The 25,192-nt window shown below is 38.6% G+C and overlaps 2 protein-coding genes across 3 annotated transcripts in view; one reads left to right on the top strand and one right to left on the bottom strand.

Moving 5' to 3' along the window:
• Positions 1-646: 646 nt before the first annotated feature.
• LOC139939915 (uncharacterized) lies at positions 647-10,419 on the bottom strand. The gene is made up of 6 exons (XM_071936076.1): positions 10,286-10,419; positions 6,817-6,941; positions 4,935-5,069; positions 3,143-3,254; positions 2,354-2,464; positions 647-1,802 (listed from the first exon to the last, which is right to left on the bottom strand). Exons 1-6 carry the CDS (start codon positions 10,346-10,348, stop codon positions 1,704-1,706), a joined length of 645 nt encoding a protein of 214 aa, XP_071792177.1. The 5' UTR covers positions 10,349-10,419; the 3' UTR covers positions 647-1,703.
• A 45-nt stretch (positions 10,420-10,464) lies between these two features.
• LOC139939379 (protein O-mannosyl-transferase TMTC1-like) overlaps positions 10,465-25,192 on the top strand; it is a 31,179-nt gene continuing 16,451 nt past the window's right edge. For both annotated transcript variants that reach the window (XM_071935209.1, XM_071935208.1), the window contains exons 1-15: positions 10,465-10,550; positions 13,175-14,032; positions 14,440-14,617; positions 14,876-14,949; positions 15,629-15,799; positions 16,935-17,007; positions 18,495-18,598; positions 19,352-19,541; positions 20,347-20,468; positions 20,700-20,867; positions 21,576-21,689; positions 22,314-22,460; positions 22,777-22,988; positions 23,489-23,624; positions 24,160-24,304. In XM_071935209.1, the coding sequence (XP_071791310.1) occupies positions 13,623-14,032; positions 14,440-14,617; positions 14,876-14,949; positions 15,629-15,799; positions 16,935-17,007; positions 18,495-18,598; positions 19,352-19,541; positions 20,347-20,468; positions 20,700-20,867; positions 21,576-21,689; positions 22,314-22,460; positions 22,777-22,988; positions 23,489-23,624; positions 24,160-24,304 (2,244 nt within the window). In that variant the 5' untranslated portion in view covers positions 10,465-10,550; positions 13,175-13,622. The remainder of the gene's footprint in view (positions 10,551-13,174; positions 14,033-14,439; positions 14,618-14,875; positions 14,950-15,628; positions 15,800-16,934; positions 17,008-18,494; positions 18,599-19,351; positions 19,542-20,346; positions 20,469-20,699; positions 20,868-21,575; positions 21,690-22,313; positions 22,461-22,776; positions 22,989-23,488; positions 23,625-24,159; positions 24,305-25,192) is intronic.

The following is a 25,192-nucleotide window of genomic DNA, read 5'->3' on the forward strand; positions in this document are numbered from 1 at the left end:
CTCTTAACATTTGTTGTCATGGTAATTGATAAACGATTCCTTAGTTTTGTAAACAAAAGACTCTTAGTGTGAAGATGAAGGATAATGCTTGAGGCATGCGTCATTCCTGTCGCATAAACCGAGGGAATTATGCGACTTAACCTATGACCTCTTGCTATTGTTGCAGCGCTCCATTACTTCGTATGAATGGTGTATTTGTTTAATACGTACCTGTGAACGATTTCCCTTGCATGGCAGAGCAAAATGCCACAAAAAATGTTCCAGTTTGCTACTCAAAAATCATCATTTGCTATACTCAATATTAGCATTCAGGTCTGTCCTGTCAAAATATTTTGCAGGCCTGATACTTCACAGAGGCAATGAAAGCGATTGCCTCCGTGTCCCCTGGTCATTGCCTTGGTGCCCTTGCAATGCTCCAGTACTAATTTGCAATTTTATCATAGGGTGCCCTTTACCGAAAAGAAAATGCCTTGGTGCCCTTGCCCTTTCAAAAACGAAGCATACAGCCCTGATTTTGATATGCAATGCAAAAGTGCTGGATGAAATCGCTCCCTGCGTACCAATTACGCAATTTGTGCAAAATAATGGAGCTGGAGCAATAGCATGACGTCTCAGGTGGAGGTTAAGCACCTAGAATTTACAGCATGTTAATTTAGAGGTTTACAAACTCTACATTATTTCAAAAAATAAATATCTTGAGGTTTGGTCATAATCAAGGCAGAGTCTCTCGTCATTCATACCTGTAAGCAATTAATCCTCTTTCACAAAATTCTGAAGGCACAAAGAAATCAATGAACAATCCCGAAATCAGGAATCATCCTAATACATCCTAAGCATTGTAATAATTACAATAACAGAATACTAATTTTGTTTTTTTACCCATACACAGATACTTTCCCGAGTCCTTTGAAAAAAATATCACAGGAATATTACTCGGGTGGGATTCGAACCCACGATCTTTGCAATTCTAGAGCAGTGTTTTACCAACTAGCCTACCAAAATTGCCCGGTAGCTAGCGGCTTATATTCAGACACTTTTAAACCACCGAAGCGCCTACACTGTTTCTACCCAAGTTCATTGTGCCTTAACAGTTCTATAAACATTGTCAACTCCTTTGAAATATGCAGCAACAGGAACACAAGTCGGCACACAGATAGAAAAATCATTCACATCAACAACAATCTCTATCTTCAAAAGTACCATTTTACTCCTGGGTGATGATGACAATCAATTGACCCATTTCACCTGACGTCAATATCAGAAAAATCTTGAATGCGCCATACTGGTGGGCAATTTCACTGTGCGTTTTCATATATAACTCTATGCCGTGCGTTATGCAGTAATTGTGCATTTTAGGCGACGCGGCGTTAATACACGTAAACCTAACTGCCCGCCAACATGGTGAGCGTGGCATCAGTCGCCGCGTGTGACCCGCGTGCAAGGGGTCAATAGGAGACTTTTGAGACGCTGGCGGCAGCAGACATGTCGGCCCTTTCTTGCGGCTCTGAGCAAGCGGGCGTTTACTCCGTTTTGCGCGCGTAGGTCTGAGCACGTACAATACTGTGACAAAGGACCGTGTAAAAGTCTCCCAATGTAGTTAAATGTCTTTTCCAAGAACACAAGAGTCTCATGACTGGGATTAGAACCAATCATGATGCAGCCATCAGAACTTGTGTCCGATGCACAAAAGTTACATTCCTCTATCAACTCCTCCAGATATTGAAAGAAGGATCTTGATTTCTGGCATTCTGTATCCCCTCATCTTCCTCAGCCAGTACGTCACCCATCTGAGATGCATAACTCTATAAAGGACAGTATAAGAAAGATGGTAAAAGCATGATGCAAGTCTATTGTCTTATACATTAATACATCATACAGTAAGGACTTGGTAAATAAGCAAAACTTTGAGATTTATTAAAATCTTTTGAGTTTGGGTTTTTGGTCCAAAATAAAATAAAAAATCTGCCATGACGACATGGTCAAAATTTCAGATTTGGAGTCAAAATTATTTCAGTGATTTTATGGTTTGAAATGATGTAGGACGGACTACTGAAGACATTTTACAAGTAAGGACTTGGTAACTAAGCAAAAGTTTTAGATTTATTATTTAACAAAATTGAGTTTGGGTTTTTGGTCCAAAATCTCAAAATTCTGCCATGCCGGCATGGTCAAAATTTCAGGTTTGTTGTTGATTGTTTTGTGGTAATTTTATGGTTTGAAATGATGTGGGACGGACTACTGATGACATTTTATGAGAGCCACTGACGAGATTCAAATGGATTTTCTCTCCAAGTTTTCATTGTTTTCTATCAAGACAACACATCCGATCCAAGTCTTTGATTGATGACAATACCTTGTTTTGATTGCTGTCTCCTCGTAGAGATTGAGACCTCATTGCATACGCTGATCCTGGCCTGGAAAAATGAGCTAAATCCTGGGGAATGCTTGGGTCATAGTCTTTAACCTAGAATGAGGAAAAAAATACTCCAAAATTTACAAAGTATTCAATGAGTTTTTAGCTGCCAGCTTGCTTACAAAGGTCGCACTCTGTCCAACAAATTGAGTTTTGAATTTTATAAAAATTTTGTGACATATTCTTCCTGCATGGAGTTATTCGTTCCAGGTTTTCGAAGGTACCTCAAAACCATGACCACCCTTTGAAATGAAATTTTCACATGTTTGATTATATGCATTGTTTATCATGGCGTTTCATGGCCGAGCGCTTAAGAGCACCGGATTCAAGCTCTGGTGTTTGATCAGCAGGTTGTCAGTTCGAATCTCGGTCGTGACACTTGCTACATAAAATTTGGAGAGGTAGTGCTTTCTGCTCAACCGGCCAGGCTTTGAATTGATGATACCCAAGCCTACATCCGTATGGACTGTAAAACCCTGTTTCAGCCCTAGGAGTAGTTGCCACTGGCCTCTGGAAAAAAAAAATTGTAGCCCGCACCTTGAAGTGGCCTTCAGGCCTTGTGTGTCTGGTGACTTGCCCAAAAAAAAAATAATAAAAATATCTACATTTATGTAGTATTCCAGTAGTATTCCAAAACTATAGTTTTACATTGCCTTCAAGTATCAGGCCTGGAAGCATAATTTAGAATGGGAAGTAAACTTGTACATTGTCTAAAAATTACGAGCTCACCTTTTGAACAATATCAAGTCTGATAAGATCTGCTTTGGGTGTCCGCCTACATCCTTCTGCTGCAAAGAATGGCCAGATGGTCTCTAATGCTGATGCAAAATCAACTGACGTCCTGAATCAAATCAAGGAAAACGAATGCATCGTAAATTGGGAGTGTGTCATTTTCCATAACCAAAAAGGGCATTATTATGAAATGATTAATACATTGGTATATTTTATTGATATTATAATAATAATATAATAATAATAGTAAAAATTTATATAATCACATTGTGACCAAAAAGGTCCAATGAAAATATGCATGAAAAGATTAAAACACCAAAGTCTAAGTAGAATTAAACAATTAAACAACAATAATTATAAAGTGGAAAATAAACAGTAAACATGTAAAAGAACAAGAAAAAGGAAATTATACACATTGCACATAATACATGTAGATTTGTCTGTCTCAAATCTGTAAAAAATAAAATCAAAAAAGAAATTAAGGTTTCTGACTCAGGTTATTTGAAACTCTTCATCAAAATTTAACCAACCTCTACTATTATACACATATTGACTGGCAACGAGGTAACTAGTATACGTGTATTCCCATGAGGGACTTTGAGTGACCAGAAGAGCGACCTATTTCCTGAGGCCGACGGCCGAAGGAAATAGGCCCCTTTTGTGGTCACTCACAGGCCCGAGGGGGAATAGACGTACACTAGTTACCGAATTATGCCAGTCAATATGTGTTTTATAACATAGCTCGGTCTTAAAATGTAAAATAAGAACAGAAAAAAAAAATGTTGTAGTTTGTTCACGGTTCAAGTCAAGAGAGGGCGCTGTTACCGCGGGCACTATTTGCAAAGACTAGTGCCCGCTCTGGTACTATTCCCGCAAAACACGCGCGCGCGATCAGCAGCCTATATTAGTTCATCCCACGTGACCGTGTTTCAGCCAACCAGAATACAGAGCGAGCAAGAGGTTTGTTATAATAAGTAATAGTAAGACATAAAATGTAAGAATGCACACATGAGTGATCTGATGGGCCAGTCCTGATGGAAGCCGACCGGCCATCACCCTTAAAAAATAAGTCATTTAAAAACATTTTTAATACACAAATGGACATTTTTAAAGTGCCGGCATCTCTGCTGCGCTGCTCTGAAAAAGAAAAACCAAAAGTGAAGTTGAAAGGCCAAAAGTGAAGTTGAAAGTTTCACAGTTTCAGGCAGGGAGTTCCAAAGCCTTCTAGTTTGTAATTGTAAACTATTTTGCAGTTTAGAAACAAAATGGGTGTCGAACATTAAAAACACGATTTTATGTAGTTTTATTGACGGTACACTTAGCATTGGTGAAGGTTTGACAAAAGCAGTATTCAACTCAAGTTCAAAAGCAATGATTATTTTCACATATCATCATCAAAAAGTAGTCAATAATCAATGAAAGTGAAGCTCGTTCCAAAAAGACAGACTTGTCAAGGAACAGACTACAAAACGAAACAAAACAGCTTTACAAAAGATGAATAAACAAAATAACACCTAAAACAAGTGTACAAGTAACAATAATTCAATTCAAATCGACTCATTTTTAATGGCAGAGGAGTATTGCAGTATGATGTGTACGTCCACAATTAGCAAAAGTAGCACAACGAGATATAGTTCGACCACCAGGGTGGGGGGTCCAATAACAGTAAAGTATGTTTAAAGACTTTACTGAAACGGCTGGTGGGATAAAGCTTCAGTTTTTGTTTAAAAAGAGCGAGTGATTTACTTTCCCAGAGTAATCATTGACGTTTTTTTAAGTGAGAGTTTACCTTCCTTTGCTGTCCTTCAATGAGAGTTCAGGTTTTCTTTCCATGAGTTTCATGATTACTCGACCATGACCTTGAAATGCAGCGCAATGGCAGGCGGTCCATCTTGTTCCACTGTTGCTCAAGTTGACATCAGCTCTAAAAACAGTTGGAAATTAGCATCTACATTAATGTTTTAGCATCTTGGTGGGTGCCCTTAGCCAGTGGCGAAGGCAGACATTTCAATGATGATGGGGGGGGGGGGGGGGGGCAAGGGGGGAGGGGAAAATACATAATTTGGGGGTCTTTTTAATAATGTAACAAGACATTCATTTGTGCACGTTAGATCTCATTAGGAACACAGGTTCTCAAGGGGGACTCTTGTTAGGCCAATGCTAAGGGTTAGATTGTTTTACATTTCCCCATAAATTTCCTTTAGACAGTTCCACATAAGAGAGGGGCTTAACGACAAAGGGTAAAACTTGAGTAACTAGGGACAAAACTACAGTGTTAACAAACTCCCTCTGTACTCAGGCTCAAATGCTGTTTTTGTTGGTTATCTTGGTCGACTTTTATTTGCCATTTGGGCTCAAGAAGGGTATAGTGCACATTGGACATGTTGAGGGTAAAAGGGGTTTCGCCTTCCACCTGAAGGAAGCCTTGTTACAATCTTGGAGGGAGACTAGGAGTACTACTTTAATTGTAGTATGAGGAAAACCCATAGTTGCCTACAGACGCCCACCAAGTCTCAGGGATCTCATTGTCCGAGCAGAAGTCCCTCCCATTAATGATGATGTTAATCCCCCTCTACCACAGGGAACTTTTAGGTGTTCCAACATCTCCAAATGCATCGTCTGTAGACAACCCATCAGGGAATCGGACTCCTTCACCAGTAACACCGGCGGTACCACCCATAAGACAAGGGGTCATGTCACCTGCACCACCACTAATCTCATTTATCTCATATCTTGCAGAGTCTGTGGTGTTCAATATATAGGTGAAACAAGAACTACACTCAAGAGGCGTTTCTACGGCCACAGATCTACAGTCAAGACCCAAAAGCTAGATACACCTGTAGGTCATCACTTCAATCTTCCTAATCACTCAATTTCTGACATGATCTTACAGGGCATAGAGGCACTAGGCAACCACAGAGAGACTGTGCGTTTGAGTAGGGAGAAACTCTGGATTAGACGCCTCCAGACCATTCAACATCATGGTCTGAACATCCAAGAAGGAAACGACTAATAAACCTTTTGTTTTGGCGTCTCCTTTTTTCCCCATAGCCTTTTAGCCTGAGCCTCATTCACTAATAAATTACTTTTTACCCAACCTCACCACCCTTGATGTTGTCCTTTCCATCTTCTTGCTTGTGGTCAAGCCAGTCCCTTCCCTTCACCCCCCCCCTTTTTGTCCCCCTACTCATTGTTTACCCCCTGCCTTTTTATGTATGCTTTCTAACCCCATTCATGTATTTCCACTTCACTGCTTATGTTTCACTTAGTTACCTGTTCATGTTTGTTGTGTTGTCATTTAGCCTTCGAGAAAGACTCTGCTAGGGTCGAAACGTCAGGCCATTAACTATTTTTTGCATTTATACTCTCGGTCCATTTGGTTGGTAAGTTGTTTGCACCACTAATTCTATTTTCTCAGGAAAACATTACATTGGAAAAATCAAAACTTACATGGTACAAAATACAAGCATACGTAGTTACTTAGTAGTACGAACCTAATCTTCCTATTAACTTTCTATACTACTAATAATAATAATGTGGATTTATAAATAATGCACACTTTAAGAAAACCGAAAACATTATAATTAAAAATGAAGAATATACAATAAAAGTAAAGTCAGTGTTTGTTTGAATTGTCTTCCTTTGTTTATCTTCAATAGACTTAAACTTACCCCTGACTGAGAAGGTATTGCACAATATCACTGTAGCCCCAGAAAGCTGCATTGCACAGAGGAGTGAAGCCATCATTGGATTTCTTGTTCACATCGACGCCTTTGGCTAGAAGTGATCTTACAAACTGTTAAAAGATAGATGGAAATCAGACAACATTTGGTTAAATTCACACACAACCTGTGAGTGTCTCATGCTACATGTATGTAACCTTTTGTATTTGTCGAAGCCAGCATCCTCACTTGAAGTATCCTAACAATGCATAAAATCACAAATCTGTGAAAATTTTGACTTTGGTTACTTGTAGAAACTATAAAGCTCCCCCTTGAGCCTTAAAGGGGTCTCATATTTTGGGCCTCTTAAGCTCAATACGTTTTTAAAATCGGCATTAATAGGTGGGTGACATTTTTACGACCGTTAGCCATCAATAACTGAAGTTTCCTTTGAACTACACAACCAAAACGTTCCCCACACACTCAATATACATTCTTTATGCTTGCATTTCCTTTTAGTTGAGTGAAATTAAAAAACATCGTCAACAAAATGCAATTACTGCTCTGAACATACTGGGTTTTTTTGTGTCGCATCGCTTGTTTTTTTACATCTCTTATCTAATGTTCAATGCTTTATTTTTTGGTCACCAAGTGCTGCACCTGCGGATACCAGCATACTGAATCGACAACTGCTGAGCCACGGTCGAGTTGGATTAAACCATTCTGTGAAAGGGGTGTTACAAGGCAGTGTGTCAGTGTGTGCACTAGTGCTGGGCGAATAGTGAAATTTTGTTATTGGCCAACTATCCGAAATTAACCGGATATTCGAATAGTTTTTTTCGCCGCTAGAGGGCGCTATAAAAAAAATAAAAATAAAAAAATATTTAGAAAATTTTTTTTTTGTCGCTAGAGGGCGCTGTTCGTTCGTGAATGAGATCTTCTGGGCGGATTGATATTAGTTTTAGACAGTGTCACTCGGTTCATTCATAAAAATGACCGGATCTAATTTAAAGATGGCGATTTGCTTTTTCTTTTGATCGTGGATGACTCTACGTGAAGGAAAACTTTTGTAATCTTTGAACAAATTACGTCAGAAATGTCATTGTTTTGACTCTTCACGGAGGTGAGCATAGTTAAATACTTAATTTATGCTGTTTTATGCTGTCTTAATAGAAGTTTCATTAGGATTCAGACAAAACATTCATGTCAGTTGTCGCCCGACGTCCGCGGATATTCGGATATTAAAGAATATCCGGTTACTTGGTTGTAATTACAGAACTATCCGGTTTATAAATAGCTATTCGCGCCCTATGCGGATATCCGGTTAAGAAAAAAAGGGCATTCGCGGTTACGGATAGGAAAACCTCTTCGCCATTAACCGGATATTCGAATTATTCGCCCAGGCCTAGTGTGCACGCTATGTGTGAACGGCGGGTATTGTAAACAGACAGCCCACATGCACTGCCGCATTAAGTTAATGTAATGGCTAACGCGGTCATAAAACTTTCACTTTTAGGGCGATTTAAAAACGTATAGCGTTAAGAAGGCCCAAAATATTAATTAGACCCCTAGTTACTAGTAATAGTAAAAGGCTCACCACAGGAGACTTGTTATAGATAGTTTCTACCCGAGTAGAAGTAGACTTTGGTCATCTTGTTGTTGTTGACGTGTTGTCGGCACTCTTGATTTGTTGTCGACGTTGTCAACATACTGTCAGCTTTTTTAGTTAATAGTAGAACCCAAACAGACCATTCAGTTCACAACAGTCAAACTTAAGGGTTACGACGTACGTACAGAAACATTCAAAACCAGTGACTGTCAAACTCATCATCAATCAATCAAAAATGAAATAACAAAAACAAACAAAACTCGACAAAAGCAACCAACAAAAAATCAAACTTTCAAAAAAGGCAAAACAAATAGTTAAAAAATTGCAAGAAAGTAATAATATTATTATTAAAAAGTTGGGATAATCGTAGACCCAGTAACTGGGGCGCTGTACTCCTTTTCAACAATTTTTGACTTTATCTGTCGTACTAGCGCCCCAGGGAATGGCACAGAATTTTAACGAATACCCAGTTTTTCGCGACACCCAGCCACAAAAAATGCCTCAAAATGACAAAAAGACCAAACAAACTAGCTCAAAAATCGCCTACTCTATTCTCGATACGTCTAGGATGTAACATCAGGCATTTAATTGTACTCACGATCATTTTTTAAACTCCAAATCGATGATTTTTAACTCCGCATCGTGGAGCGATTGACAAGTCTGCGATTTTCGGATGTGTATGGTAACGAAACATGGCGTCGCGTTGTGGGTGGATGTCCATCAACGGCTGTTTAATGCTACACTTGTTACAGGCGTTGCAGCGAATGCTATACATTGTACACGGGGATGGGTACAGGCGCTGCAGCTAGCGAGTGCCCACGTGCGTTCAATCATGGGCAACGTAACTTATACGGTGCCGGGTTGTTGGAAAAATATCAGAAAGGGGGTGAAAGGTTCTCAGAAAGGGAATATTGTCTGAAAGAGGGGATTTTTCTGGTCATCGCCCCCCCCCCCCAAAAAAGGGGGAAAAATATGATAAATAAATAAAAACCGCTGTACTTCATCTAGGCCTACGATTTTTGTGCATGGTTAAATTGCTTCTTATAATGTTTAGTGCTGCCAGTGTCACTGTAGAATTTTTATTTATTTATTTATCATCTTTTTTCCCCCTTTTTTTTTCCCCTTTTTTTTGGGGGGGGGGGGGCGATGACCAGAAAAATCCAGACCAGCAGACTTCATCCAGAACCATCCAGCTTCATCCAGCAGACTTCAGACCAGAAAAATCCCCTCTTTCAGACAATATTCCCTTTCTGAGAACTTTTCACCCCCTTTCTGATAATTTTCCAACAACCCGGCACCGTGTAAGTTACGTTGACCATGATTGAACGCACGTGGGGGGCACTCGCTAGCTGCAGCGCCTGTACCCATCCCCGTGTACAATGTATAGCATTCGCTGCAACGCCTGTAACAAGTGTAGCATTAAACAGCCGTTGATGGACATCCACCCACAACGCGACGCCATGTTTCGTTACCATACACATCCGAAAATCGCAGACTTGTCAATCGCTCCACGATGCGGAGTTAAAAATCATCGATTTGGAGTTTAAAAAATGATCGTGAGTACAATTAAATGCCTGATGTTACATCCTAGACGTATCGAGAATAGAGTAGGCGATTTTTGAGCTAGTTTGTTTGGTCTTTTTGTCATTTTGAGGCATTTTTTGTGGCTGGGTGTCGCGAAAAACTGGGTATTCGTTAAAATTCTGTGCCATTCCCTGGGGCGCTAGTACGACAGATAAAGTCAAAAATTGTTGAAAAGGAGTACAGCGCCCCAGTTACTGGGTCTAGGATAATCGTAACCCTCGTTCCCATCTCTATACAATCTATAATGTTTGTTTTTAACTGTACAGAAAGTGAGTAAAAACTTACATTCAAGTCTCCACTTGCGGCAGCGGTTGCCAAGTCACCGTTCACTTCTATGGGCGCCGCCATCTTGTTTACGATTCCGATTCATGCTTCATACGTCCGTCTGTTCTGTTATATATCTCTGTGGCTGGGCAGAGCCGTATCTGGGCTGGCCGTGGCGCCCTCTCGTGGTCAAATATTAAAGAGAACGGAAGTGGTCGATGTGTGTGTGTGTTGACAGCCACGAAACAAAACGTTCAACGTGCTGCTTTTGTCGTGAATAACAAAGGTGAGCTTCAAACGAGGATTCAGTTTTATCAAATTTATAAAATTAATATGGATATGTCTACGTTAAAACGAGGGAAAATTCCGGTTGCTCTTTGTTTGATGATCAGAATAATTTTAATTATTAATCTGCACAGCGCCACAGCGCACAGTTTATACGCCCTTTTATACAGCGCAGTGACAACTCCAGTCAGTGCTCGATGAACATGATATGATTGTGACAGCACTCCCCGCTGCACACAGCCTTCGCGACAGGTTCATGCATGAGTAGGTTTTAAAATTAAAATCATGAATATAAAACAGATTGTTACTTTTCATCAGAGATAAAGAATATAATTAACATTTACCCATGGGGCATGGGCATAAAAAAGCAATAACCCGATCGATGTGTTGTGTATTTATTTGGATTTCTCTCCGTATCTCCATGGAAGTAGGATTATCCTACCTCCATGGTATCTCATAATCCTGTTCCTGCCACCACTTTTCACTCATTTTTACAAAAAGGGATATCTCATTGAGGTGATTTAGATACTATGTTATTTCATATCAAATGAAAAAGTAGTGGCGCCATACATACAGAAATTTTTCCATTTATTTTAGGAAAGGTTTTTTTAGGAGGAGGGTTACGTTTTCGCAACAACTATTAACAAGTGTCAGTAATCTGTACATCCATGGAGGAATAAATAGTTTATTCCTCCATGGTACATCCAAATCCAAGTCCAAACCTAGTGGTTTTATGGTCAGGCCATCAAAAAATGCACTCAGGTTTACCGTCGTCAAATTGTTTTGTATTTTTTTTTTTTTTTTCTTGCATTTTTTTTTTATCAAGTAATATAGCCACAAGGAAACCTTACTTGGTAAATTTTCAAGGAACAATTTTATTTAGAAACAGGATGTGAACTAATGTTAATCCGAAGGTTGTTAAAAATGTTAACATGAAGTGCCTTGAGATTTGATATGATGATAACTGACAATATGATTATGACTAAATACCTGAGGATCTCTATTTAATAAAACCACACATTAAAAAAAAACCACTCAGGCACATTTAAAGCCATTGGACCCTTTCGGTAAACAGTGTTGTCCAAGGCCCACACTTTGTGTACCACAACTTCCATATCAAGTAACAAACCTGTGAAAATTTAGGCTCAATCGGTCATCGGAGTCGGGAGAAAACAACGGAAAAACCCACCCTTGTTTCCGCGCGTTTCGCCGTGTCATGACATGTGTTTAAAATAAATCCGTAATTCTCGTTAACGAGAATTTGTATTGTTTTGCTGTTTTCTCAAAAAGTAAAGCATTTCATGGAATAATATTTCAAGAGAAGTCTTTCACCATTGCCTTCTGTAAACCCTGTAAGTTATTTGTAAATCTATGAATTTTTTTTTTTTTTCTGAACCGAAAGGGTCTAATGGCTTTAAACTGTTGGACTCTGAACCTGTGTGCAGCATTCAGATAATAATAGTGTCCAATATTAATTATCTGAAAAATAAAACATGCTGCAATCTGCAATTAAGTTTTCTTTCCGAACTTTTCACCATGGAGGTAGAAATGGTGGCACACCATACAACAATTGTGTGGGTATAGACAGCCTTTTATATTTGTTTATATTTGAGGAAACATTTCCCAGTAATGCTCTTATAAATTGATACATGCTGTACAAATGTGAAACCAGACAAACAGTTCAATAATTCAGTCACCTTGAATGGAATAAGTTTAGCTACAGTGGTAATCCCAGATAATCCCTGATAATCTATAATCCACCACACACTGTAGTGTGGACATTCTATAGGGCTTTTATTGATCTGGATTTGGTCCCAGGTGGAGTGTTTGGAGGGATGTGTGTTTGGAGGGATGGTTGTTGCCTCAACACAATAATGTGAACAGGTACACTATAGGTGAGGCTTTGGTGTGTTCAAACTTGAATAAAAATAACTGTATTATGTAGCTTTGTATTGATCTGTCATGGTGAAAGTGCGGAAGTTGAGATATAGGCTTGGATAAACTAAACCAATGACTAATTTACCAGCCAAGCCGATGCTAGTTGGATTTGGACTGCTTCATTCTGTGTCAAATCATCACCCCCCCCCCCCCTCAAAATAAAAAATTCAATTTCGCTCACATTGGGCTTAAAGGGAAGGTACACGTTTGGTAATTACGCAAAACAAATATTAACTTAAAAACTGACTTGGTAACGAGCATTGGAGAGCTGTTGGTAGTATAAAACATTGTGGGAAACGACTCCCTCTGAAGTAACGTGGTTTTTGAGAAAGAGGTAATTTCTCACTTAAACAATAAAAGGCTTATAGCTAGAAGTCTTTTATTCCTGTCTGAAAGCACACAAATTTGCCCAACAAGGGTGTTTTTTCTTTCATCATTTTCTCGCATCTTTGATGACCAAGTGAGCCCAAATTTTCACAGGCTTGTTATTTTATGATTATGATGGGATAGACCTACACCAAGTCACTGGTCTTTGACAATTACCAAATGTCTACAGGGCCTTTATAGATCAATATTTAAGGTAATATTTCAATTGTAAGAATTGAACTTTTTTTGCGGTTCTATGATGTGTGAATCGATATTTAAGTTAAAATTTCAATTCAGTAATTTTTTGTTTTTCATCCTCAGAACTGACTATGGACTGCAAGTGGAGAACCAGCAGTTGGCATGAAGTGTAGCCTGATACATTGATGATATACCCCCGGACGTGTACTTTCTGATATGGATCATTATTGTTACACATTAACACCCGATTGAATCCATTGATGGTTCAGACCATCTATACACCGCAGGAGGTCTTCTCAAATGCCATGGACTCTGGGGAGGACTGAACAGCGATTGAACATTCATGCAGAGACGGTTGGAATTAACCTTTCTGGATGAATTTTGTATCATTTGCAAATTTATGAGTGGCAAGGTTGGTACAGCTGATCTGTGCGATTAGATATTAAAACTGATACATGCACACAGTGTAGTTGGATGAATTGATCTGAGCAGTTGGATTGACTGATGAATTTTGCAAATTTATTAGTTAGCAAAGTTGTGCAATCTGACAAGCTGAAAAGATTCATGTACAATGGCTCCCCGCCAAAGAACCGTCAACAAGAAACTACATCACAGAGAAACTTCAAGACCTTCCTCCAGCAACAAAAGAGTGAACGCTAAACCCCCTTCCTCCTCCTCAAATGGAGCAAGTCTGGGACACAGAAGCCAAAATGGTGTGGAAGAACACACTGCATCTCTATTCTCAACAACGAGACGTAACTGGTTAATGTACTCTTCCATCTTTGTACTAGCTACGCTGTGCTATGTGAACACTCTTGGCTATGACCTGGTTCACGATGACGTCTTTGCTATTCAGAACAACAGAGATGTTCGCCCGGGTACCCCGCTACGTAACTTGTTGTGGGATGACTTCTGGGGGAAACCGATGAGCGATAATTCTAGTCATAAGTCGTACAGACCATTGTGTGTCTTGTCATTCAGGTATGATGCTTGTATTTAGTCAAACTTGAAGGAAGATATTATACACATTCAGCAACTCCTTTATTGGCATCTGATTCAAAGGCTGTTTTAACAACACAATTTTTTAATCTTCCAAACAGGCCACACCATTAAATATCCTGATTTATATGCCAAATTAATGCTAAAAAAATAGAAGGCAAGCCCTACATGTACATGTAGGCTTACAAGTCCATCATTTTGATTTAGTAAACGGTTTTACACCAAAAGCCATTTTTGAGTTAATGTATATTGATTTCAGTTAAATTTCTCCATTTGAATTCCCAAAACTAAATCCAAATCTAATTTTTTAATTTTGCATATTATTTTCTGACCAACTTTATTTTATCACTATTCATTGATCAACTTTGTTCTTTTTTGTTTTATACCAGATTAAACTACCTTGTGCATGAGTTACAACCCTTTGGTTATCATGTGGTTAATATTATCTTGCATGCCGTGGTCAGCATTGTCTTCACCTGTGTTTGTCAGACAGTCGTATTCAATGAGTTATTACCAACAGCTATCGCGGGAATCTTCTTCTCGTCACACCCTATTCACACAGAGGCAGTAAGTACAATAAGATGTCAAAGAATGCCCAAAACAGCATTAACATTTCATGAAAGATCTAGTTGTCAAAGAAGCAAGGTATTTTATCTTGCTTCGAGCGCTCTTTTTGCACCTTCATTTTGGCGAATTCCTTCGAAAACAATTTCCAAGAGTCGTTTCATTCACCATGTTTTTCGTCCGTTCAATTAACGAGCGATACCATATAAGGGCATTACTTTTTCTTAGTGTATTTAACCCACCATTTTGTTTTTGTTTCAGGTTGCTGGTGTGGTCGGTCGTGCTGATGTAATGGCATGTCTGTTTTTCCTGCTGTCATTTCTTGCATATGAAAGGTAATTAACAAAAGCCTGAAGCAACTGTTTGAAAGGTTATACCCTATGGGGGTGGTAAAGATGTATTAACTAAACTTATGCATAACATTGTTTGCACACTACCTGTTACTTGTTGTATGTGTCGCATCATATAGACGATGTGACCTATGTTTACACTCAAACCGCCCTCTGTTGACAAAACACTCATACGTCATGTTTCGCCGGGCACTGAGTTGCGCAGTCACAGTAAGATTGCGTACACTTTCTAGCTGGCTGCCAAAACACAAAGGTTTTGCCCGGCGGTATGCGCGCGAATCAGGTTATGGTTTTCGTGTGACGTCAGAGGTCACATCGTCTATTGTTGAAACACTAGATGTGCATATTGCATGCAGTTGGTTTTATATGGTTACTGAATAATTACATTATCTTGATTTGTGCAACTCATAGACAGTCAACCAATGTTTGTATGACATGTATGAGAGAGAGTGGCTGTTGTCAGCTTGGTGTTTACATCTTCGTTTGGGAGTTTGCTGAATTCCCTTGACGGGAAGATCATTTTAATGGTCTGTCTTAAAAGACAGACAGGCAGACAGACAGTCAACCTGCATCAGGGATAAAAGAGTTTGGTTTGGGTTTTCCCATTTACAACAATGGCTTTTGTTTACACTGCTCCTGATTGAAGTCTTGCATTCTTTTCCAGGAGTATCAAGACAAGCAAGTCGGGTTTTGCCGTCACTGTCAAGCCAGCGTGTCTAGTACTCAGCCTCCTGCTTGCTGTATGTGCACTACTGAGCAAGGAGCATGGTGCTACCATACTAGGGGTCCTTGTTATCTATGATGTCATGGTGACATCACAGCCGGGAGTTAGTAGGTAAATATTTATTAGATCTTTTTAGTTCAATAACCCAAACTGATACTGAAGATAATAAAATTGTTGCATGTTGCATTGAATTGATCAGTGTATTATAATAAATGATGATAGTGAATGAGCAGTAGGCCTATGTGATTGGTTTTTAGAAGAGTAAATCCGAACTCTCCATCCAAGCTGGGAAATATTCATCAAACCCGATGATCACTAATTTAGAGAAAACAATTTAAAATGAAGTATGAACTTTATAATTAGTGAGCGTTCAGATTAAAGTTTTCCTCTTTTTGTTTACATCACCTAGCCTTTTACTTTGTCTCCTTTATCATGTTTGTGAAATGACTTGGGGTAAGGGTTACATCTTGTAAGAATGATTTTCAAAAAACTTTTAAAAAAATGCTGAAAATCAAATTTCTTTAGTAATATCCAGATAGAATTGCCAAAGCTCAAATATTCTCAATGTAACATTCATTCATCTTTTAATAGACAATATTGCATTTGTTTTCATTCTAAAAATACAATGGCCAAAATAAGATGAAGGTTTTGCCGAGAGGTAAAAAAAGGAAGATTAGAGTTAGTGTCATAAAAGACAAAATTATTTTGTTAACAAGAACATTTCCCGTAGAAAGCACAAACATGACAAACTCTGTAAATGTCCAACTTCTTGGGAACCTTTTAGATGAACAATAAGTTTATATCTTTCTTAGACTGTTGTTTTTGTTATTTACAATTCATTAATTTAACAAAGCAGCATTAAGCCCTACATGGTCGGTCTATGGCAGGAACAGTGTTAATGTTCTGTGACTAATCTTTCAAAAGTTGTTTAAAGGAAACATACAATAATTCTACATTTTCTTTTAACAGTCTTTTATCATTAAAACACCTGGAAGCTGTTCTCACTACTCTCTGAACTTCACTTTTTGCTCAAAGTCTCCTGTCATTTTCCTTTTCAAAACGATACTAAATATTATATTATAAAAGTTGACGTGGAAAAGTGGGTTACTATACACTTCTAACAATAATCATTGGAACAATAATTAAAACGTAATCAACTCAATTCTTTTGTGATAATATTAATACGTATTAACATTGCATGTTTAACCTTTAACCTCATGAGTAGGAACCTTCCATTTTCCTCTAGGGCACTGATAACTAGACGATTTGGGAGGGGCTGCATGCCACTCATTAAACGAAGTGCAATTACTGTTGCAACAGTAAGTATGCAACAGCATTTTTTTGTGTTTTACCCCCTCCCCCCCTTTCTAGATTCTAACAAGTAGGCATGCTAGAGAATGTTGTGTTAGAACTTGCTTTAGATTGAGACAAATCAGGCATGTGATGATGTGAGTAAAACTATGTACAGTACGTCGACATGTAAGAATCATAGAATTGACTTCCAAAATTGAGATGTATTACCTTTTTTTTCTAGATAAATGTTTTGGCAGTCACAAAGCTCTGTACAAAGTGGTACATTGTGGAGATTTATTTTAATAAATTGAAAATTAGAGATTTATTTTAAAATTTTAAATTTGGAGATTTACTTTAATATATTTTTAAAATATCAAAGACTTTCTTAATTTGCCCATTTATGACCAATCCACACATTGTAACAAAAAAAAAAACTCGGAAATTCAGCCAATCGTGGGACTGGTTGTAAAAAATAAAAAGAATATTGTTTTGATTGTTTACCACAAAAGGCACATTTGAAGAGTTTAAGCACAGCATTCTCTAGCTTCTAGTTCTAGAGTTTAGCCCTACCCTCTGTGTACAGTATTTTGTACCATCTAAGTCTGTTACATAATACACCAAGAAATTGGCCAATGTCAATATTTTGGTTGTACCTATAGAGTTATATACAAGAACTAGAGGGCGCACTGGCCTATATACGCGCCCCGGCATGCGTGCAGGCGGCCATTGGCTAAGTTGACAAAAACAGCCATCTCACAGCGTGTGTTTGTGCGGCCATTTTGTAAGTTGAACAAACAGCATCGCGTTCAATAAAAAAAACTCAAACGTGTATTTCATATTCAACGCGCGTACAGAATGGCGCGCTTGTCATCTTGCGGTCCCGTCGCGTTTGTGCAAACAGCATCACCAGTGCGCCCTCTAGTTCTTATATATAACTCTATGGTTGTACCGATGATCTCACATTCATTTTGCAGTCAAATTGTACGCAGATGTTGACACATAAAACATTCTGTAAAGCCAATACCTGCCCTGCAGATACGTGTAAGGACAGGGGACTAGTCTAGTGTTAAGAACATGTAGGCAACCTGTATCAAGTATGTATAACAGACTTCTAAGTTTTATCTAGTGCACAATCTGACAGTTAATTTTGTGTGGGGTTTTTTCCGTATTTAATCTCTATTTACAAAAATAATTAACATAAATCCATGTCCAAAAGCTTTCCAATCCTGGGGTGGATTTCACAAAGAGTTAGGACTAGTCTTATCTCGAGTTAGGACCAGTTACTCGTCCTAACTTAGGACTACCAGTGCAATTTGTACATCTCCTAGGACTAGTCTTAAGTTAGGACTAGTCCTAACTCTTTGTGAAATCGACCCCAGGACTTATATATATTCTGAACCCAGATTGAGTAAAGTTAGAAAAAATTGTGAAGAAGTTATTTGAATCTAAATTCTGGAGAAACATGACTTCTGGTAGTACCTGTATTGATGAGTAGTGTCTGTGTATATTGCAGGTACTGGTGTTGCTCCTGCTGAGGGTATGGATGCTACAGGGCCACTTGCCTCATTTCTCAGCACAAGACAACCCTGCATCATTTGCTCAACATCTCCTCACAAGGTCTGGTATTCAATTCAATCGCAACATTTGGTGGTGTCCCCCCCCCCTCCCCGTCACTCTTGTCTGGTTTTGATCACTTGATTTTTGAAGAAAAAAAAACTATCATAAAGCAAAGTAGCAAAGTTTTGACCCCTTGTTTGCACAATGAAGACTGTACCGCTGTAAAAAGGGCGTCTACAGGGTTGTAGCTAGACCAGTTTTAGTGTTGAAAGCTTTAAATCAAATTAGCGAGCGGATCAAGAAAATTATTCATGTTTAACTATGAGCCTTATTTGCTGAAGTGCGAGCTTCAGGCATGATGCTAGGTTTCCACTACTTCATGTTATGGGGCCATGCAAATTTGAATGACCTTTCCACTGTGTCCTTTCTCTGTGACATTTGATACTCCTTATTTGCTGTGCCTCAGATCAATGCACAGTGTACAATATTTTGATTAATTCTAAGGAAAATCTGTGCTGGGCGACACAATTTGTTTTGCTCAGAGTTCCGGGCGGGTCCGCCCACTGTGGCTACAACACTGGGTGTCTACCATTTTCACCATTTTGGGGGTCCCTTGTGTACCTTTGGACCCAAAATGCCAGACATGATGGCGGAAAATTACTTTTTTTTACACTACGTGCAGTGACGCGCTGCCCATTGTTTATACTGCAAGCCGCTATAAATTGCCCATAACAACAGAAAAAAAAATTTATTGATTGTCTTGATTTGATGAGTGACACTTTTGTTTATTTGTCTTGGATGTTTCCATTTCAGGTTTTTGTCCTACAGCTACTTGGTTTTCTTCAACGTCTATTTACTACTGTGTCCATCCACACTGTCCTATGATTGGCAAATGGACAGCATTCCATTGGTGGAAACATTATGGGATGTTCGTAACCTAGCAACTCTTCTAACATTCGTCAGTCTGGGTCTCCTTGCGGTGTGTTCAATTCTTCTGAAAAAGGTTAGTTTGGAATGTTTGTTTGGTTTACAATGTATAGCACTATACTTAGGTTTGCAGTAACTCCGTGCCCATGAAGATAATTGGGAGTGTTGTGAATTGAAATGCCCAATTGTATACTAGGCATCTGGCCTAGGTGCCTCTTATAAAATTTCCTCATAAATGTGCCCTTTTTAAAGGAGAAAATCCCTTGTCTGCACTACCCCATCAGGAACGAATTATAAGGCCCGGGGTGCAGTAGACAAAAGTGTTCCACAAAATACTTGATTAAGATACACTGTTATGCTACACTTGATGTTGTGCTACATGAAAGTGTTGTATTGTAATGGAATGTATGTTTGGTTTGCGGTAACACCATGTGTATCTACTTGCCAGGTAGAGTTTGTTTTTAGAGAACTGTCTTGCTTTATTCTACTGCCGCGGAGTAGATAATCGGAGGTTCGGGAGACTTCTGAGTTCTGAAAAGAACTGTCCTGCTTTTTAACTATTACCAGGGCGGATGGTATAGAAAATAGACTGGACTACTACTTTAGCTTATAGGATCGTAATTAACTGTACTGCCGTGGAGTCAGTTCTGAATTGGTCTCAACGTTTCGACTAGCTTGCTCTAGTCATCGTCAGGAGACTGACACTTATGTTGTAAAGTACACTTCTTCATTCAGCCATTGTATTTCGTCCATCATTTCGATGACCTTCCAACATGTCCAACATGGCATTTATTTTTATTTTTTATGAGGGCGCTATTACAATTTCATGAACACAACATGAATATAAAAGTAAATTAAGTTGTTTGTCTGTTATTTTGTAGGAGGATGAGAGGAAGATATTAGTTATTGGGTTATCATTTCTTGCCGTACCGTTCCTTCCTGCCTCCAATCTCGTCATCAGAGTAGGATTTGTTGTCGCAGAACGGATCCTCTACATTCCAAGGTGTGTTAACATTTTGTTGGTCAACTAACAAAGGTATAAATTAAATAACAAAACGAGTAGAGAAAAATAAATGTCAAACATTCCAAGCTTAGAATTTTTCTTGGAAGGTTAAACTGTAACAGTAAAGATCAACTTTGATTACTCTTTTTTAAGGATTCCTTTAAGATGGCATGGGACCTTTTTGTAAATCCACAATTTTTCTTGTTTCTACTTCCCATTTTTCTACTTTAGTATGGGTTACTGTATATTGTGTGCTCATGGTCTCAACAAGCTGCGGGGAGTAAGTAGTAAATATGGAACAGCGGCTGTGGCTGTTCTTGTTACTGTCATCTCCCTTCTGTATGCTGGTAAAACAGTCGGCAGGAATCAAGTCTGGAAGTCAAGGGAAAGTTTGTTCCGGTAAGGCAACACAGTATCTTGCAACCATGTATCTTGCGCCAATGTTTTTCATTGAACCTTCCATTCAACTCATGTAGTTGCCTTTTAAGGATAATTAAAGTTTTTTGAATTGAATTGAATTGAATTGTTTAATTTGAAAGTTTGTGTGCCATTTTAATTACTACTGTGTGCAAGTTATTACACTGCTAAAAATGGTATTTTTGAAATACATTTTATTTTGAGAAAACATTTCCTGTGTCACTCCCTAGAAAAAGTTTCTAGGGAGTGACACAAGACATATTTTCTCAAAATAAGATGTTTTTCTTGTTTCAAGAATACCATTTTTAGCAGTGTACTATTGTTATATATTTCTGGTAATGAAACCAAGGATACATCAAAGTGAACTTAATCACGATAGCTCACAAGCCTGAGAAAACCTGTGGAACAAGGGTGCTTGCTAGCCCTTACTCTTTCAAACTAAGTCTTCTGTTCATTCACTCTCAATTCCAGTCAGGGGACCCATGGCTTAATGTTCTAGTCATTGTTTAAAACAGCGGCTAGCTCAGTAGGAATCGAACCCACAACCTTGAGATTACAAGTCTTGCAGGCTAACCACTGGGACACAGTGACCACGGTTTCAACTCTGATGTCAATTTTTTTTTCTGGTTGTCAAATATCGTTTGATATTTCTTGAATATTTATCAATGTGTCCTTCGCTCTGTTACACAGGTCCGGTTTGGAGACATTACCACATAATGCTAAGATGCATTATAACTATGCTAACTTCCTGATGGATTCAGGGCAGAAGGAGCAAGCAATACACCACTATCAAACATGCCTCAGGTATAATACAGAACTGCGACATTATCTTAATTGTGAATCAATCGTAACCGCTAAGCAAAGTGTGATATCACAATATCGGCAACTCATCTTGAAGGCAAACTGGTTAAGCAAAACAAAACAAGACAGGGTTGCAAAGAGAGATATATGTATAACGTAGCAGGGCTATTACCTGGTAAGCAAATGGCTGATATTAGGAGTTGGACTGAAGAAGATAACAATTCTTTAATCGTCTCACAAACAGCAATTTTTTTGATTTTGTCATGAAAAGAGCTCCACTAGCGGGGACCATAGAAACAAAGAGCTTAAGGTACTGACAGCTGTTAAAATATAATTGCTGTTGTTTGAGCTTCAAACAAATGAGTTTTTAACAGGGACCTAAAACATTGTAAAGACGCAGCCTGGCAAATATGCACAGGAAGACTATTCCTAAGAAATGGAGCAGCGTAAGAGAAATGATCTTTGGCCAAAACAAATGGAGGAAAGAAGCTCTTGTAGTTGAAAGCAATGACTGTTGAGATGATCATAGAGTCAAAGTAGGGGACTAATATATTGTGTAATAATTTGTAGATGGACGCCGTTTCTTGATTTGATTTAATTTCATGTTATGACTTGACTTGTTCTTAGACTATGGCCTGAGCATGCGAGTGCCAACAACAACCTGGGAACTCTGCTGAAAGATAACCCTGAGGAAGCCGAGGCTCATTATCGTAACGCATTACGCATCAACCCTGACCATGTGAGGGCGCACTTCAATCTTGCCAGTCATCTGAGGTATATATATATATATGTTGACCTTAATGATGTCCTTCATTTAAAATGAACTACGGCTAACAGAGAGCTTTTTAAGCAGATAATTATGCTGAAATTTTTCGGCTATTAAAAAGCAAAAACAGACGGTCAAAGATGATACATATGAATGTGGCATTTTGACTGGTTATCTTATTTTGGTGAGCATATTTTGTTGTTGTGCTTTTCTACTTTTCGTGCTAAGCAGCTCTATTAAATTGGGCCCAGATGTTTATTTGTGTGTCAGGGGTTTTGTTGTATTGCTCATTCATATTTGAATGTATACTCTACTCCTTGACAGCAAACATGGCCAAGTAAACGATGCCGAGGTTCTGCTCTACCAAACCATTCGTCTTGACCCAGAGTTTGCCGATGCCCACACCAATCTTGCCTCCCTGCTAGAGGCGAAAGGTCAACTCACTGAAGCAGAACAACTCTACCTGAATGCCATCACCTTAGAACCTAGCAATGGGGACTATTGTAATAACTACGGAGCATTCCTGACCAATACAGGTGAGTGGGATTCTGTCTTGTGTTCTTATTTATGTGATTTAAAGGCAGTGGTCACTATTTGTAATTGTCAAAGACCAGTCTTCTCACTTGGTGTATCTCAACATATGCATAAAATAACAAACCTGTGAAAATTTGAACTCAATTGGTTGTCAAAGTTGCGAGATAATAATGGAAGAAAAAACACCCTTGTCACATGGTTGTGTGCTTTCAGATGCTTGATTTTGGGGACCTCAAAATCTAATTCTGATGACTCAACATCAAATTCAAATATTTTAGTGGAAAATTACTTTGTTCTCTTTAAAAACTACCTTACAGGGGGAGCTGTTTCTCACAATGTTTTATACTAGCAACCTCTCCCCATTACTCGTTACCAAGTAAGGTTTTTATGCTAACAATTGTTTTGAGTAATTACCAATAATGTCCAGTGCCGCTCAATAATCCTTCATGTAAAAACATTGCATCTCTGCATATTTCTCAATTGTTTTCCTACTTATGCTCAGGGCGTTATGAGGACGCAGAAGCTCAGTATCAAGAATGTTTACGACTTCAACCTAACCACACCATCACTCTGGGCAACCTGGCAAGACTACTCAGGAAGCTGGGACAAACCAAAGAAGCAGAACAACTCTTGCTAAGGTTCATATGTTATAAATTCTCTACTCCTTATCATTATTTGTAGAGAAGGATATTTCTTGTACAGTACACAAAGCCGCGACTGAGCGACACTCATGGCGCTCCAAAATTATTACCCCTGGCCACTTGGGAATTTTTTCATTCTTTTAAAGATTTAATCAAACTAAATCAACGTAATCAACCATAAAAACTTCTCTGCACCAATTGATGGGTGGGGAGAATCAAGTATAGTGAACACTGTTAAAAAATACTGTTATTCCTTTTCCCACCGCGTTTTTTTTATTGGGGGGGGGGTGCCCTTACACAGATATGTATTTTGTGCAATGTATACTCAGAACTTTCCCAAGGTCTGTGAGCACAAAACTCACAGGCATATCACTTTACCATGCACAACCTTTGTCATGCTATAGTGAAGTGTCTTGCTCAAGGACAGTTATGTCATGACCAGGATTGGAATTCTTTTTCATTGTTCTCTACCTACACTGGTGGAAGGTAAATCAAACTGATAGTTTATCTGAAACTGACTTTGTCTACACAGGGCTTTATCGCTGGACAAGCAAGCCGCCACGCTGGAGAGTCTCGCTGCGTTATACTTCAATACAGATCGGCCAGAGAAAGCATCTGAAGCATACAGAGAAGCTATACAACTCAATCCACATAACGCACAGACAAGAACTCATTATGTAAGAAACAAAATCAGATTTAGTTATCATCCATTGTGTTTGAGTCCTTAACTCTATATTCCAAGTCTGAGTTTGAGTCCGGCCGGGTCAAATGTCAAATGACACAAAATCTAACTCTGAGTTATTTAGTTATAAAAAGTAATCAAAACCTACAAACATATAAAGCAATATTTACGATTAGTTGGAGAACAAAACATAAACAATGTATGAACAACAAGTATTTATTGTTTGTTTAGTTATTTTATAAAATGAAGCCCTGTGATAAAGGCCTAACAGGAGTCTGTTGCAGTGTCAATTAAAGGGACACACCGGCCGAATTGGGCTATTTGGGCTACAAAATAGACTAAGCTATGACTTCAACGGTCTTCAAGGAATGAAGAAGAACAGTCCTTAAAAAAAAATCATCAAATTCAGCCGTTTTTGAGCATTTTAAGACAAAAATGCAGGTCGCGTGATTGTTCCAAAAAGTGGTACAAACAGTCACGTGACCTTCCGGGCTAGTTTTACTTTCAGCCGTCTAAAAGTAACTTACTTAACCAAATTTAAATCTTTTTTTTACAAAATTATTTACGAATAATTGACGAAAAAGATCATGTATTCAAGTTATCGCTACAAAATGTAAATAATGGTGAAAAATCTAACGTAAGATTCACATTCAAAGAGTCCGTGAAACGGAAGCTTGTTATATGGCCGCTTTGGTTTTTTAAAATCATTTTTCGCTAAATACGTGACATTTTGATGATTTTTTTTACAGCAACCATCTATAAAAACATTATTTATGATTCTACACCCCTAAATTGCGTAAACGGTGAGCCGGTGTGTCACTTTAATCCCTGAAGCTAATATGTCGGGGAATAGTCTGAACTTTCTCTTAGTTTATCTATAAAG

This window comes from Asterias amurensis, chromosome 7, assembly GCF_032118995.1.
Source record: "Asterias amurensis chromosome 7, ASM3211899v1".
Lineage (NCBI taxonomy): Eukaryota > Metazoa > Echinodermata > Asteroidea > Forcipulatida > Asteriidae > Asterias > Asterias amurensis.

Excerpts from the sequence above, each read along its gene's own strand:
- LOC139939915 (XM_071936076.1), bottom strand. The coding sequence starts at position 10,348 with ATGGCGGCGCCCATAGAAGTGAACGGTGACTTGGCAACCGCTGCCGCA. Across the intron at positions 6,942-10,285 it reads CCGCAAGTGGAGACTTGAAT|TTTGTAAGATCACTTCTAGC; the intron begins GTAAGTTTTTAC and ends ATCTTTTAACAG. Across the intron at positions 5,070-6,816 it reads CAATACCTTCTCAGTCAGGG|AGCTGATGTCAACTTGAGCA; the intron begins GTAAGTTTAAGT and ends AACTGTTTTTAG.